The sequence below is a fragment of the Hesperophylax consimilis genome, chromosome 19 (genome assembly GCF_061612785.1).
Source record: "Hesperophylax consimilis isolate HC1 chromosome 19, BYU_Hcon_1.0, whole genome shotgun sequence".
NCBI lineage: Eukaryota > Metazoa > Arthropoda > Insecta > Trichoptera > Limnephilidae > Hesperophylax > Hesperophylax consimilis.
This window is the reverse complement of record NC_142854.1, coordinates 12,359,881-12,376,172: the sequence shown is the minus strand read 5'-3', so window position 1 is coordinate 12,376,172 and position 16,292 is coordinate 12,359,881. Positions and strand designations below refer to the sequence as shown.

The 16,292-nt window shown below is 34.4% G+C and overlaps 1 protein-coding gene across 1 annotated transcript in view; it reads right to left on the bottom strand.

Annotated features, from left to right (window-relative positions):
* Nucleotides 1–5,129: 5,129 nt before the first annotated feature.
* Nucleotides 5,130–16,292, bottom strand: part of LOC149414816 (arrestin homolog) — a 413,958-nt gene continuing 402,795 nt past the window's right edge. Inside the window, exons 6-11 of the mRNA XM_089643396.1 lie at nucleotides 11,242–11,383; nucleotides 10,719–10,855; nucleotides 8,707–8,803; nucleotides 8,471–8,579; nucleotides 7,454–7,598; nucleotides 5,130–7,166 (exon numbers count right to left, since the gene is read on the bottom strand). Coding sequence (XP_089499522.1) covers nucleotides 6,595–7,166; nucleotides 7,454–7,598; nucleotides 8,471–8,579; nucleotides 8,707–8,803; nucleotides 10,719–10,855; nucleotides 11,242–11,383 — 1,202 coding nt within the window. The 3' untranslated portion in view covers nucleotides 5,130–6,594. The remainder of the gene's footprint in view (nucleotides 7,167–7,453; nucleotides 7,599–8,470; nucleotides 8,580–8,706; nucleotides 8,804–10,718; nucleotides 10,856–11,241; nucleotides 11,384–16,292) is intronic.

The following is a 16,292-nucleotide window of genomic DNA, read 5'->3' as shown; positions in this document are numbered from 1 at the left end:
TTTTTGTAGTTATTGAAATTATTTTTTCTTTTGTAGTTGTTTATTTGCTAAACAAATGATTTATGTTTGCAATACCATCTCATTACTTAATACATTTTGAATGCCTCTTAGTCCCTTTTTCATTATTTAAATCAAAACTCATTCAGTGGTGGGTGGAACATTTCAGGGTTCTTTTATCAAAAGAGCAAAGAGATATCTGAAATTCACATAAATAAGTTATGTTTTCTTTCAAACAAAAAAAAATAAACAAGTTAAATTATAGATATTAGAAACAAGGGAGAAGGGCCATGAACTATTATTAGTATTACTAGCTGACGTGTACCCGGCGTTACTCGACTTTTCTCTGCTTTCAATTAATATTATGTCCATGTATTATGTATGTGTAAACCTTCCGGAAGAAATTCTCTAAATGATAATTGAAAACCCCATCAGACTCCGATGCATAGTTAAGAAGAACTAAGTGCACCAACAGACTGACGAGAATAGTGACTTTATAGTGTTTTACACTATTTAACCCTTAGCACTCATTTGTCGGGTGCCAGCCAACATCACTATTTGTACCCTACAACTCAGTTGTCGGCTGGCGGCCGACAAGACAAGACATGTGCGCGCGATGTATTTCAATGCGCAAAACTTGATACGTGACGTTGTTTCTTGTGATTATTCGTCAAAAAAACATTTAAATTCACATTTTCATAAGATTTTGACTGTTTTCCGTTTTTATTTTACTATAAAATAACCTTTGCAAATTCACATAACCTAAAATGGCGGGAACTTGGCGTGATATGGCATCTGAATACCAAGTGTTTTCGGAAGATGAATCTTATGAAAGTGACAGTGGGATGCAGAGGAGCGATTAGAAAAAAAGCAACAACTTCATTGCCAAACTGGACAAAGGTTCTAAAGACTGTATCGTGTGCAGTAACAGAAAGATTTCAGGGGGAAGATGCGAAACAGTGTGCTTTTGTGAGACTTGTTCCAGAAAACCTGGTCTCCATCCTGGAGAATGTTTTAAAAAGTACCATACTATGCAAAAATATAAGAAGTGCATAATGTTTTCTGTAAATTTGAAGAATAAATCATAACGAATGAATTTTTAATGATTTTTTTTGTAACTGCCTATCAATTAATTAATATTTTGCCATTATTTAAATTAGAGTTGGCTGACAAAAAATATTAAAAAATAATGGAGTGGTAAGGGTTAAAGATAACAATGTATTGTCACGATTACGAATTTACTAAAAGTTATTAGGAAACGGCCTATAATCCTGTTTTTAGTTCATAATGATCTGGGATGTTACGGGATGTTCCCGAATGTTCCAAACTATTCCGGAACATTCCACCATGCTCTCAAATATTCCGGACTGTTCTAGAAATTTCTAGAGGGCAAAACTTCCAGCCCTTATATCTTCAAACGGGAACCTTTCTTATGGATGGGGGATAGAAGGCTTACTAGAGGGGATTCATTTATGAGTTTTAACGGCACGCACATTGTACACTTACTTTTATAATATATATATTGATTAGTACGAAACCGTGCTCAAAAAAGTGTCACCAACATCATTCACTTTTCCACCTACAATGCATTCATTGTAAAGTTTTGTCGACAGTCAGTGACAGCCGGCACACTTCTATGAGTTCCCCTCAAGCCTCTGGCATATTCTGTCAGACGGTCGGAGTATTTCCGCTTTTTAATAAAATCTAAATAAATGTAATATTTCTGAACAAATCCGAAAACCAAAAACTGATTATGAATGGTGATGAAACATGCTATTAAATTTTATTATTAGAAATAAATATATAATTTTTTTAATGCAAACCTAAAATGTTTTTAAAATGGCTCAACTCATGTTTCACTTATTTTATTAGACAAATGTATTACAAACTTTACTGTTACCTCACTTATTTATTTTGCCTTTTCTCATAAAAATTATGCGGTTATTAATTATTAATTTTTATTACCTTTAAATTCTTCTGTCGTTAACTTCTAGATTTGAATATAAAGCTTGGCGTTTTCTCTGTCTAACTCTGTTTAGATCACATTTCTCACCATGACAGTAAGGGAGACAACAATGTGAGACCACATGAGCTGTTCCCGTAAGAGAACAAATTAGCCCAAGGGTTCAAATAAAGCACCATAGATAATTCAATACTAATTTATTTATAATTCCATTCAAATACAATGAGCATTATATTTAACAAATCGTGTGCAGTGCAATATTTACATTTTTAACATCTAATTCTATACAAAACCATTAAAATAACCATGACAAAATCTACCATTTGCCAGTTAAATTCTTCACACTTCAGCAATGATTATGTATTAATAAAATTGACGTGCCCTCAGCTCTGTGGTAAGTCACTTGCATCACACTCTAAAACCAAGGATACAGAATCAGGACATTTTAATAATTCATTGTAAACATCATGCAAAAAAATATAAAACTAAGAATTTTGGAGCTATGTAGTTTCTTGAAAATATAAGTTACTGATCAGCTGACAACCATAACAGTCATATTGTTAAGTCATTACTGGAAATTTATGAAATTTTACTTGTTTTTCATTACTTGCTCCAATAATTCATTTAGCGTTTACCATAATATATGTTGTACTTCAGAAATAAATACCAAACACAGTTTTGTTACATACACAAAATAATATTGAGTTGAACACAATAAATTAGTTAACCGTGTTAATTATCACTTGAAACAATTTTTTTGTTAGTAATCATTTGTCAAAAATAGCAAGCAGGCGAAACAGCAATAATGGTATTCAAAATATCTCCACACAAATTTGCTGAGTATAGCGTTGTCAAAATTCGAAAAACAAATCTAAACTTAAATCTAACAAATCAAAAATGATAACATCTAAAGCTGCATACTCATCAGCGACTTGTAATTGTAACCATAATGCGTTACATGAATCAAATCATGGTGTGGGAGTGGTTCATGAGTAACTCACGGCAAGTCAACGCTTCCATATCAGCCCTTGCGTACACACTAGAGCCTGGTTACTATGTCTGCAATGATTACGGTTACAGCTTGTTGAGGTGAATACAGCTTAAAGGGAGTAACAGATTACGCTATAAGTTCAAAGCGTTTTATATAACTCCATATTGCTTGCCATAAAATACTATACAGACCTGTCACACCTACAAAAATTATGTGTTATAAGTGTGAGCGTGGCGACGATATGCACTGTGATCTGCCAGACAGGCTATATTTGAAAATTATGCAACCCCCTCTCTAACCTACGTCGGGAGAAGGGATCAGAACTATTTACTGAGAGCTGTAATTACTAGGCTGTCATCTGTCAAAGTGACAGATCCCATACAAAGAAATTATATTCCGCGGCAGTCTTCCAATTGATCTGACCCCCTATCCTGAGGTAGATTATAGTGTAGTGTGTCAGCCCAACATATAATACATACATGCCACGCCCAATTTATGCGCGCATAATATAGCGTAATGTGTCTAAGGCCTAATGCATTGCTTGTCACTGATTATGCCTTGTTCACAATTAGCGTTAAAAAAATCTTTTAGCCAACGGCAGCTTTAAGAATTGTGACTATTGTTGCTATGACAAGAGTCACCTGATGTTGCTATGACAATAGTCACTCGAAGACCTCTTACAGGTGATATCTATATAATATACGTATATAAAACACATGCGTATTAGAATGCAACATTGTGTCAAAGTTTCAAACCAGTCATTGAAGAACTTTCGGAGATTTAAGATATTGAACAAACAAACATTTACATTTTTATTTATATTTAGAAGATTTGGTATAAATATTCTGTGAATGAAGATGGCATTAATTGAAATAGTTTGGACTTTAGACTATACACACATATTAAATGTATAAAAATACCTTTTTTCTATCCTTGCAGATGATTACTGCTACATAATATTATTTTATTTTATATGATTAATGAATTTTTAAAATTGCAAAATGATTAGCAGGCCAAACACACAATAATAAATTTTGTCAAATATTGATTTTTATTTTTATGAAATTTTATATTTTTTCGCCAAAAGATACCTCTTGATAACTTTTGTCGAAAGTCTTAGACAAATGAATGTATCATATTCCATTGTATTTTTCTGAAAACCTTTTATCAATGTACACATATTAAGAATCTAGATATCTTTTTGATAATAAGAATTAAGACCTTTTTTTATAAGTTTTGGTAAACTTCTTAGACAATCAATTCATACATTTTTTTGCAGAGGTCCTTTTTTCATATTTGACATTTGGCTACATATCTTTCTTTGTTTAGCTACAATTTAACATTCAATTGTATTGCTTCTTACACTTCAACTAAACTTACTTTTGTAAAAGGAAGGATAGAGATTTCAGACATTTATTTATTTAACATTATTAGTTTGACAGTAAAATAAAAATAATATCATTGGTGACTTAATGACGCCTTAAAGTAACATAGTTAGGTATTTTTTAAATGAAGTCTTAGCTTTGGTCAATTTTTAAGACAATATCATTATTGGTAGTAGCTAAAAAGTCAAAGATTTTATAATACAGTGTGAGTCACTTCCATGTAATTTAGTAGAAATTCTAGTATTTTTCTAATATTTGCGGAATCGAAATTAGAATTTTCCGCTTTTTGCTGTATTTTACAAATTTACCTATTAATCTAAGATAGACCAGAATTTCTCGTCTTATTTACCGGTTTCTGTTCCCTTTCTCTTTCTCTTTTATCTCTTATATGAATATTTACGAACTTCGAAAAAGCAAGTTTCAACGCACATCGCACTATAGAGACTGTTTTCTATGGCTATTTCTCTTAAGGTTGGAATTTTCACAGAAATTCAATTGTAACATTGTCATCAAATAACTAATCACTTCACTTCCCCACCTTCCACCTCCATATTTCCTTTCCCTCCCCACTACCTTCAGCCTCACAATATACCCCAATTGGGGCTACCATATTCTCAAATATGATTTAAGATTTTCACGGCCAAAAGTATTTATGTTATTTGTTTTTGGGGTATTATGCCGTGTTGCGCTAACTCCTTCTTTAGCCAACGTTTCGGACAGCATTGTGTTATTTTGTTATTTATAAATAACATATTTTGTTATTTATAAATAACACATCTGCCCTGATGATGGACACTGCAATGCTGTCCGAAACGTTGGCTAAAGAAGGAGTTAGCGCAACACGGCATAATACCCCAAAAACAAATAACAAAAATACCATATTCTCGTTTGCTTCAGCTTATGATCAATTGATCAGCAGAAATCCACAACTGTCATGTTGTAAAGATTGTCAGCTTATCAAAATTTGATAGAAGGCTAAAGTGAGAATAGGCGTTTAATGGAGACCATTCAAATGTTAAAAAAACAAAATGGCGCTGATTGGCCATTTGATGGCATTGTTACATTATTTGAGTTTGAGTGAAACACCCTAACCTAACTGTACGGGTTCTGAAAGTGTTAGCAGTAATACCAAATGCCCGTGAATACCTTCTAGGTGTATTCGCCTAGTAAACTTGACACAAGTTTCTCATTGCATCTGTCCAATTTTACAGACCACTGGCCTCGGGGAACCTTAGCCAGGGCATATCAAAGCCTGTATGCCAGAGATAGTATGCCTGATTTACACCTTATGTAGTAAATATTTCAGTATTTCCCTAGATTTTTGTGCTTTTCCCCCAGATCTAGGGAAATTTCTCTAGACTTCACATTATTACTGTATGCCAAAAAATAACTAAATAAAATGGTTTGTCTATGTTTAAATTGTCAGTCAAACAAACGCATTTCCAACAATATCTAAACACCTAGAAAAGCTGCACCAAATCATAGAATTTTATGGATTTGTTTTAACAATATCAAGGGATTTTTTTCCTATATTTTCTAAAGATTTGCGATAAGCTTTATAATTATCTACAAAACCTAAAAAACAAACCCATCTTATTTGGCAACATTCGACTAACTATTAGAATGTAATATCTAAAACCATTGCATTCCTATTTACCTAATAGTTTTTTTAAAAAGCGGTTAAATTTTAGCTGGGTTATTTTTTATAGCGTGCAAAAAATAATTGATTTAAAATCATACAAATTTTATTGTTCAGGATGAACAGGGTTGATGATTCTGTAATGATATGACGAGGATATGTTTAAAAAAATATTGACACATTTAAGTACTTTAATAAAATAGCACTTTTCACACCAAGAAAGCATTTTAAATCATTAAATATAATGTAACTGTGCTTAATCTAACATCGATTCGTTTTGTCTGTTGACAAAATTGTTACGCGTAATCTCACTGGTGATAAATTAGTAAATTAATTTAATCTAAGATGTCTAAGAGCATCTTCTGCCACTCGCATTCAAACAACAAACCACTTTTCTTATATTCGATGTGAAATTGTTGTGTTCTGCTTCAGTCGTGATTTTCAATTCGCTGGTAACGTGTTCTGAGTTTCTTCCGGTCAGTCTTGAAACTATATCTTTCTTTAAGTGTTTGTATTTCTCTTCCTCTTTACTGGCAGTCTCCCGCGTGGTCTCTGTGTATCTATTACAAATGACGGTGGCTGAATTAGTGTCTGTTAATTGTTTGGTGTTTTCTTTGGATCATGTGTTGTCACTGTCGTAGATGCTGATAAGGTTAAGGTCTTCGTCGGTGTGTGTCTTTTTGGCCGATATGTCGCATTTTTCTTGTGAGATGTTGCGTTCTAATTTCCTTCTGTGTGTCTCTTCACTTGGGGCTTGGTGATCTTCCACGCTGACTATGATCTTACCTCCGATCACGGACCCATCACCAGGAGTTATGTTGCCTATCTGCATTTCATCTGGTTCTTTAGGGTTGTTTTTGAATGTTTTCAACGATGGGAGCGTATCTCTAGCTTTGTTGTTTGAACTTGCATCTTGACTGTCGGTAATGATGTCATCTGCATTGATGATATTTGCATTTGGAGACATGGGCTCTTCCTCTCTGCAAGAGTGCTGCAGATTAAACGGTAATTTTAGAGATAGTTCTCCGCCCATTGCGCTCATGCTCAGTTTGACTTTTACATAGTAAGAAACATAGATGGCGAAAACGTTTCGGTCTTCGACATTGTTGGTGTTGCAGAGAACTGTAGAGGCGAGGCTGGCTCCATTTTTGGTGTAGGAGTCTTCTAGGGCTATCCAGTTTTTTGTTGTACCTGAAACCATAGAAAAGGATTTACAGGATACAAGGTTTTACAAAGTGTATCTTTTGAAATTGACAATGACTACAACCTGTTTGTAATTACGAAAAATGCCGGCATGAATTATGGCAACTGAAGTTTGTGAAGTAAAATATTTAATTTTATGCAAACTAGATTAACCATGTACCTATAATGTATACAATTGTTTGATGGATTTGTGGGCGATCTAAATAAGTTATTTATATCGAAATAAAGGGTAAAAATGAGTTATTGAGTAAATTTATTAAATGCGTGTTATTTACCTCTAGCAGGTCGCAGAGAATAGTTGGAAGTCATGCGACAGCCAGGACTAACTGGACACTCATCTTTAGAAGTTGTAATAGCAACCACGTTCTTGAACTTGCCGTTGGAGAACATGCAGACATCGACGTGTTGGACTACGAAAACCTGCCACAAAATGTACCAAATTAGTCAACAAATTTCAATACAAAACCTAAAAAAGCGTTCAAATTTATACATGAATTCCCATTCTCAGAGAATTAATCTTTTTGTTATTTTTTTGTGTACGGTTAATATATAAAATGATCTAATTTAAAGTGGACCAATGTGGGGTCCTTGAAGAATTCTGCATTCTCATTTAACTACATGTTTCTTTCATTTGATACCTTTTGTTTGTTTGAAGTCATACCTATTAGATTAGATATTGGTTAATACCTCTTGAATGCCAGAGTATTATTAAGGATACGTAAGAATTATCACTACCAAGAATTGTTCTTAATTTCTTTGAACGAAAAAAAGTTATCGACATAATCGATCTTTTACATGCCCCACACAGGAGGCCCTGAGGAAAATAATTTCCCTCAAGGTCTATGTCATCTTCGGGGATGCTGTGTGGAGGGTTTTTTTTTAAGGAAAGGAGGGAGAGGAAGTTCTGGGAAGGAAAAAGGTATGAGGGGTGGATAGGGATCTAGGGATCACTGTGTGCAGGAGTAACAGACGTCTGATCTGTCCCTCGCGCTGCAGTGCAAGGCGATGGTAGGTTTAAGAGAGACGAGTTGGAGAGGTCAAAGGGTCTCCCCAAACTAGCCCCTCACGATCTGGTACGCCACACACTTCCTGAACATACCTCACCCGATGAACCCGGGCACCCCTACTAAATCACCAAACGAAGCGAACCACTTGGCTGCCTCCCAAGGTGAATAATAATCCTTTATCAATTGACAGTGCTAGATACCCTGAAGGCACTTTGTCGGTGCGATGGGTCTCCGACCTGAATGGGACAAGGGGAAGAAGATGATGATGAAAAAAAATATACTCACCTTTACTCTTCGTACTGTTTTATGAGAACTGTTGTTAACATTCACCGTCACATTGATTGGCTCTCCGTGGAAAAATGTTGCTTTTTCAAGAGTCGCATCCAAAGAAACCCTGAAAAGAGTATTCAAGTATATAAGTAGAATAAAGTTCGTATTAAAGAACTAGTACTTTAGATGTTACAAGCAAGGCGCATTTAAAAAATTTGAAAACTAACAAAAGAACTTGAGATTACTCATACCTTCCTTCGGAGAGCAAAAATGGTTTTTCGACTGCCGCATGCGGGGCTGGTGGTTCAATTGCAAGAGAAGATGAGTCCAATTGACTTGGTCTGCGTCCTGAAATTGTAACAATCAATTATTATAAAATTGTTCTACCGGTACCTAAAATTAAAATTATTTATGTTTGAAGGAATCATTGATACCTTCAGCACCAGAGAGTCGGAAAACAGAGTTAAAATTATAACGGGTTCTACGACTTGTTATTATGTTCATCAGCTCGGCTGTGAGATGCCAGCCTCTGTGTCTCCCCCCCGTAACAACATGGGTTTCTTCAAGTCCCAGGTTCACTCCTTTCCTTAAAAAATACCCTGCACTGCATCTCCATAGATGGTAAAGTTACTATGCACTGGCGGCTTGTAGTCACAAAAATCTGTCCCCAACGCCAGGTAAAGAATACTAGTAATTTTAAAGCTTATTCTGACCTGCTGGAATTATCGATATGTGAACTGTGAACTAAGATGGAGCCATCTCGGCGTGACAAATAAATATATTGTGTCCTTGGGTATTTCCGCCTGGCCGAAGCATTCCGAGGCGTCGGTGAGCGTCGTACATGTTTCAGAGAAATTTCAATACTGCGTGGTCAACATCCACACTCTGCGTGTATAGATAAATAATTGATGGTCCCAGGTGATGTTTCTCGATGAGCGATATGGAATCCGCTTGCACCACTTGACTAACGGTAAAAAGAACGAAAATTCGAGCCGGTTGAATTTAATTATATTAAATATAAAAATACTTATTATATTAAATTATTAGTGTTATTTGTAGAGATGTGCCGATTATGACTTTCGCCGACTAGCCGACTAGCCGATTAGTCGGTTGTAATAAGACCGACTAGTCGGCTAAGCCGATTAGGGTTTCGGGGATAGTTCTAGGTACCCTGAAATGTCGCGCATGGCCAAAGTGTACCTCTGCTGTCCCGCAAGTTCTGTTTACAGTGAGAAGCTGTTCTCAGAGGCCGGAAACATATATGAAACAAAAAGCAATCGATTGCTACCAGAAAGGGCAGAAGCTTTAGTCTTCTTACATCATAATTTACCCTTATTTAAAAAATATAAGTAAGTTATAAAAAATATAAGGAGATTATGATATTTTTGGTTGTCACAATTGTGACTTTGATTTGATTAGATTATGTAGGTATGGTTATAAGAAATATGTTTTTTTCATTTTTTTTTGTTTTTATCAAACAGTTCATGTTTAGAATTTTTGGATATATATATAATTTATACATATATTACTGTGCATCTTGTACATACATAATCTACTTTTTATTTTAATAATAAGAAATACTTTTAAATGTTCATTGAAGATAAGAAGATATTATGTTGTTTTTATGTTAATTAGGATAGGTACTAATTTTGTTCAATAAATGTCATAATTATGTTTTCTTTACAAGCAATTAATTTTAAAAACTGATTACCAAAGGAAAGATTGCTTTACATTTTTTAATGTATAAGACTGATTATAAAAAAAATAAATAAATATAATCAAGGATTTTATTTCATGTAGTTCCCCCGCATTCATATTATTGAGAAATACATACAACGTAAGAAGCCGGATAGTCGGCGCTCTTTGCCGATTAGTCGCCGACTAATCGACGACTACAATAGTGGCCGGATAGTCGGCTTTACCGACTAGTCGCCGACTAGTCGGAACATCTCTAGTTATTTGTTTTGGTTTTTGGTGGTATATGTGGTGGTTGATAATTATTATTTTTAGATTAACCGAAATTTATTTCTCCAACGCTCCTAAGCGCTAGCCACCACTGTTTTGAGTGAAGTTCATGAAAAAATAAAATTTGTGCCGAGGCAATATTCAACATCTCTGATTTGCTGCAGAAATATTTATAGACTCCAATCGCAGGAGTTAGTCACAAATACAATATACATGTCATGTAAATCAGCTTAAAAGTTTCCAAACTAGTTTAGAACTTTCAAAAGGTAGCATAACTGGATGGTAAATCTGTACAAACCAATATCAGAGGTGCTAACGTCTTCCACAGCATCATCTTCCAGGGTATCTTCTTCCTCAGGAAGCACTGGTGGACGAAGCTGGTTGCTGGGTCTTCTTCCCGGAGATGCGGATCCCTTGAAGTTCTTGGGAGATAGTCTGCAAATGGAAGAACTTTCATAAAAACGGGTCCATTACATAACAGAGCCCTGAAGAAAAGTAATGAAAATTTAAAAAAAAATATTTGGCAGGAGACAGAGCGCGTGCTAAATGGGCTACAAACAAAAGTTATTAAGCGAGTAGCGACATTGTTTTCCATTCAAATGTATGTGGAAGACATTTTTAGTGTGTATTATTTATTCTGTGGTGCTGATCGAAAAACTAAAGCCATATTTAGTTTTTGCTCAGTCCAATTTATTGACAATCAAATTGGCGATTAATGCCACTTGGAATTTTTGGCATTTTCCCGGATTCTCTGCCTGTTACAGATCACAAATTGATCAAAAGCTGAAATAGGTCTAGATTTGTGCATCGTATGTCCTCACCTCAACAGACGTGACTCCCTTGCAGGTGGTACGGTGGCAGAGCTCAGTTCATTGGGCAGGCTGAATCCGCTTCCCCCTTGCACCACGCGCACTCCCATCCTTACCGCAGACCTTTTGTCCAACTTGGCCTCAGAGGAATCCCCTGAAACAACAATATAAAATATATTATTTTCTGTAAAGGGTAGGACAAATTAAGCTAAACACATAATAATATTTAAAGAAATATTTTATTTTTTTTAATAAAAAATTACATTCTGTTTTTTGTATATTTTTAGTTAAACAAAATTACATTTTTATATCCAGTATAAACTTTTAGATTTACTTGTAGGTGCAACTTATTTCTATGACATTTAGGCACACTTTACACTACATCTAAAACATATTCTTTATGGTATTTAGGCATAACCCTATGCTGCAAGGCTTTTGGCTTCTTTGTCGATAGTGCATTGAATATCTCGAATCCTTTGGGTTGCCGACAAATTTGTTTTTGGAAGTCTAAAATCTTTACAGCTTCTCGTGGGGTAGCCATGTATTTCGGAATTAAAATTTACATTCTTAATCATGTATTTCGGGAGCATCTTATTTTTGAGCTTAAATATAAATATGTTGGCATTGTAAATTATACGCTGTCTCACACGTAACATACCTAGTCGTTTCTGCATATTAATTATCATAGAAAACCTACTACAATTAAATAATTATTGCTAGCACGCCTTATTTGCAACTTTAGAATTTTTTGCATTTTTTTTTTACTTTTTAAACTAATTTACTTGTTATTTTTAAGCAATAATTTTCATCCTGAAATAACTATTTAAAGTAACCATAATAAGCAATAATTGTTGAATGAAAAATACAAGTACATATTGAATAATATTACACCAAGTCAGTGGACATCTTCAATTTATCTTTAAACAAATATAAAATGTTGTTAACTAACTAACTAACTAACCATCACGCCGTTTCCCCGCAGGGGTAGGCAGAGAGGACGGACCGCCAAACAACTCGGTCTTGGCACACACTCCTTGCCTCATTTACATTCATACATCGTCTCATACCTCATACATACTCTTCTATTATTCTGACTCTTGACATGGCCCGACTCAAGTATCTGATTCACTTGGTCATGCCATGTCTTCCTCGGGCGTCCCCGACTTCTGCTACCATTCACATTTGCATCGTATATTCTCCTTAAACTCCTTTCTTCGCTCATTCGCTCTACATGCCCAAACCATCTAAGCGTCCCTTTCTTGATCTTACTCATTACACTTACATCAGCCTTGCACTCTTTGCGGATCTCCACATTTCTCACACGATCATACATGGTTTTACCACACATACGCCTCAGGGATCTCATTTGAACAGCATTCAATGTACTTTCATCCTTTCTTTGCCAGTTCCATGCCTCACTTCCATACATCAAGGTAGGTACCAGCACTCCGTTGTGGACTGCTAACTTCGCTTCTTTGGACAATTTTTTGTTAGCTCCAACTGCATTCAGTCCCCCATTAATGGATTAATTAATGGAGTTCATTAATTAATGAAGTTACCTGTTAAATGTTGTTAATGAAGCAATTCATTTATGTACAATAAATAATGTATATTTCTTAATATTCTTATCTAAAAGCCCTAAAAAAGGCCTTAATTAATTTGGCGGGTTTTGAATAAGCCGATGTAGCGCAATAAGTAGAGCACCTGACCGGTAATCAGAAGGCTGCGAGTTCGGTTCCCGTCGGCGGCATGTATTTTTTTCAATTTATGTAGATCTTTCAGGCAAATATATATTTTTTACTAAACATATGTTTATAAGACAAGGTTTTATGCAAAGCACAAAGGATAACAAAGTATTATAAGCAATAATTATTAGCCTGAAACATAAATATAAAATGAAAAAATCTTCTGAGAAAAAATAAATGCCACCGACGAGAAATATTTTTTATTTATTTATTTTAATATGTAGTACTTTGGGCGTGTCCTATACAGATTAAATGTTGAGGCGTAACACTACGCCATCATGTTCCTTACCCTACGGTAGGAGAGGGGGTCAGATCAATTGGGAAACTATTATTTCTTTGTACGGGATCTGCAGTGATATGTGTCCCTAAAATTTCCCTAGATCTAGGTGAGAAAATTGTTTTCCTGACAGATGGGAAAATATACAAACATTTAGGGAAATTCTGTGAAAATTACGAATATAAAAATTTTCTGAGGAATTTTTTTCCGAAATTTTCGCTGAAATTCTCTAGCCATTCGATTAGAAAATATTTTTTTTTTTTTTTTTTATAGTGAATACCTCACAAGAGTCCCAACTGCTCCCGTCTGGAGCCAGTGAGACTATGGCATCCCCAATTGGGGGATGTTGTGAGGCTGAAGGTAAGTGGGGAAGGGAAAGAGGAAGGTGGGGATGTACCTGGCTATTCAGATCTAGTCACTAAACACGGCTAAAGCCATTTGGAGCAACGTTTCAATTCTGAATGGTGGTCTTACACCAGGGCGATACTGGTAGTATCTTCCACTCTGGAACGTGCCGCAAATATACTATATATTATTTCAATTAATTAATAGTGAAATAACACAAATTAATCAAATAAAATTTATTTGCGCACGCCGGGTTCGAACCCGCGACCTTCGGAATGGCAGTCCAATGCGTTACCACTGGACTATGCCGGCCGTCATTGTTGGAATCCAGTACTGAATTCTGAAATTTCGGTCTGAAACATAAGAAATAAATAAAAAAATTGTGAATACCATCACTGGGATCTATCCCCCACATTTTAATTGTCTAGTTTGTCATTGTTCTGTTTTGTTGTTGTTTTGCTTCGTCACTGTTCTTTTTTCACAGTTTAGTATTATCACTGTTTTTTTCTTCTTTTGTTTTGACATCTTTGCCATATCGCCACGTTTAGCAAGGTTCCGTTTTGTCATTTTAATCAGTTGTATTAGTATGTAAAAGTCTGACCCAACCAACAAATTTATTTTCACCATCGGGATTTTTTCGGGGGTATTTTATTGTTTGTTCTTTCTCCTCCCCAATTATGCACTTTTAAAAAAAAAATTTTTTTACCTTATTTATTTTCATTTCTTTACACATATAATATATATAATACATATTAACAAATAGAATATAATAACATAATATATAATACCAAATAGTATAAAAAAGAAATGAAAACCCACTAAGGCACTGTGTAATATAAAAACGATTACTATATTTCCAAGTACATAATACATAAGAAGAATTTTTATTTTTTTTTGTTTATAGTTATTATAAAAAGTAAAGAGAAATCATTATGTACAACAGTTTAGAAAGTTACAGCAAGTGAGTTGTAGAAAGAATCGATAAATTTATAGAAAAAGCGTTTCAATATCTGCGTCATTCAGCCATAATTTTACCTCTTTAAAATATTTTGTCATTTGAGTTTGTAGTGGTAGAAGGTTAAATGTACGAGGACCAATGAAACTGCTGTGTGTCTGCATTAATTTAGTATTGGTTTGGGGGGTGTAAAATATATTATTTGTTCTTTTGCTCATTCTGTTTTAATTTATTTTGAAATTATTTTTGTTTTTAAATAAATATTTCATAGTTTGTAATATAAATAATTTACGAATGTTAAATAATTTAGATTCTTTGTACAATAGGTCGGTCGAGAATGTTATTTTATTATATATGACTTTAATTATTTGTTTTTGAATTATTTCTAAAGGCTTAGTAAATGTATCAGGTGCACCACCCCATCCTATTATGCCATAAGTGATTGCAGATTGCACCATTTTTAATTTTTCAGCGTTTAAAATTTCCTTGAGTCTATAAAATATGTAGGTAAGATATCTTAGTTTAGAAGTGGTTTGATTAATATGTGATATCCAATTAAGATTTATATCTATTGATACTCCTAAATATTTTATATTTTTGACATTAGCGAGTTCGTTGCACAGGGAGCACATTTCTTGATTGCAAGTTGTATTATGGATTCTAATTTTAAGGTTGTCTTTTGGTTTGTTTTTTATGTTTTTATAAAAAGGTAAGTAAAATGTTTTGCTATAGTTTAAGACAAGTTTGTTGTATTTTAACCATTTTGAAACACATACAGTTGCTTTCGAAAAAGTTTCTGTCCAATTATTACCATCCACTATTATTGCCGTGTCGTCGGCGTATTATTACAAGGCTGTTTACAAGGCGCACATTACAAGGCTGTTTTGTACATTCGCAAAATAAGGAAGAACCGCAATACGGTATTATTCCTCAGAAATCAACCGCGATTATACTTTTTGCAATGAAAGTCACATCAAATTATTTTTCGTACGTGTGTCGTCCAGCTTCCATAGGCAGTACATGCTACCCCTTTAGTAGTATTAACCCATAGAATTTTTAAAAGCCCACGAAACACAAGGCGCTCACCCTTTCAGGCCCGATGTATTTTTTATGTGAATTTTCAACTCGAGTTTGCGTCAGAAATTCTGTATTGGAATAAATTATTTTTTTATTCGCTTCACGCCGTTACGTTTAACGACAAGGTATCAAAACATCCTCAACTCTGAAAGCTTTGTTATTCTAGAACCATAAAGTTATACCATCAAGTTATATATGAGAATTTGTCAACATTATTTTGCTTAGTATGATATTACGATTAAAAAACACTGCAACTTTTTTGAACTTCTTAATTTTTTTAACAAAAAATTATTTAATTTTATCTAGCTTTTTTGAACTTCTTAATTTTTTTAACAAAAAATTATTTAATTTTATCTAGCCTTTTTCATCAGCGTTTCCTGAGCTTTGGACTAAAAAATGTAGATGGCATTTTGGTCTCTGGTAACATTTTTTGTAGTTTTTATCCGATTCTATTTTAATCATAACTTACTTGATGCAAATCATGGAAGCGGAAATTAACGCGACCCCGATCGAATTGAATCACAGCAGATAGGACTCGTTGTCGATGACAATGCACTCTATCAAGTTTTGATTGAACTCACGTACACATGCGACATATACGCATTTTTCCGAAATCGGATGGCATTACCGCAGTTAATATGCGAAATAATTATCGGTCCTACCC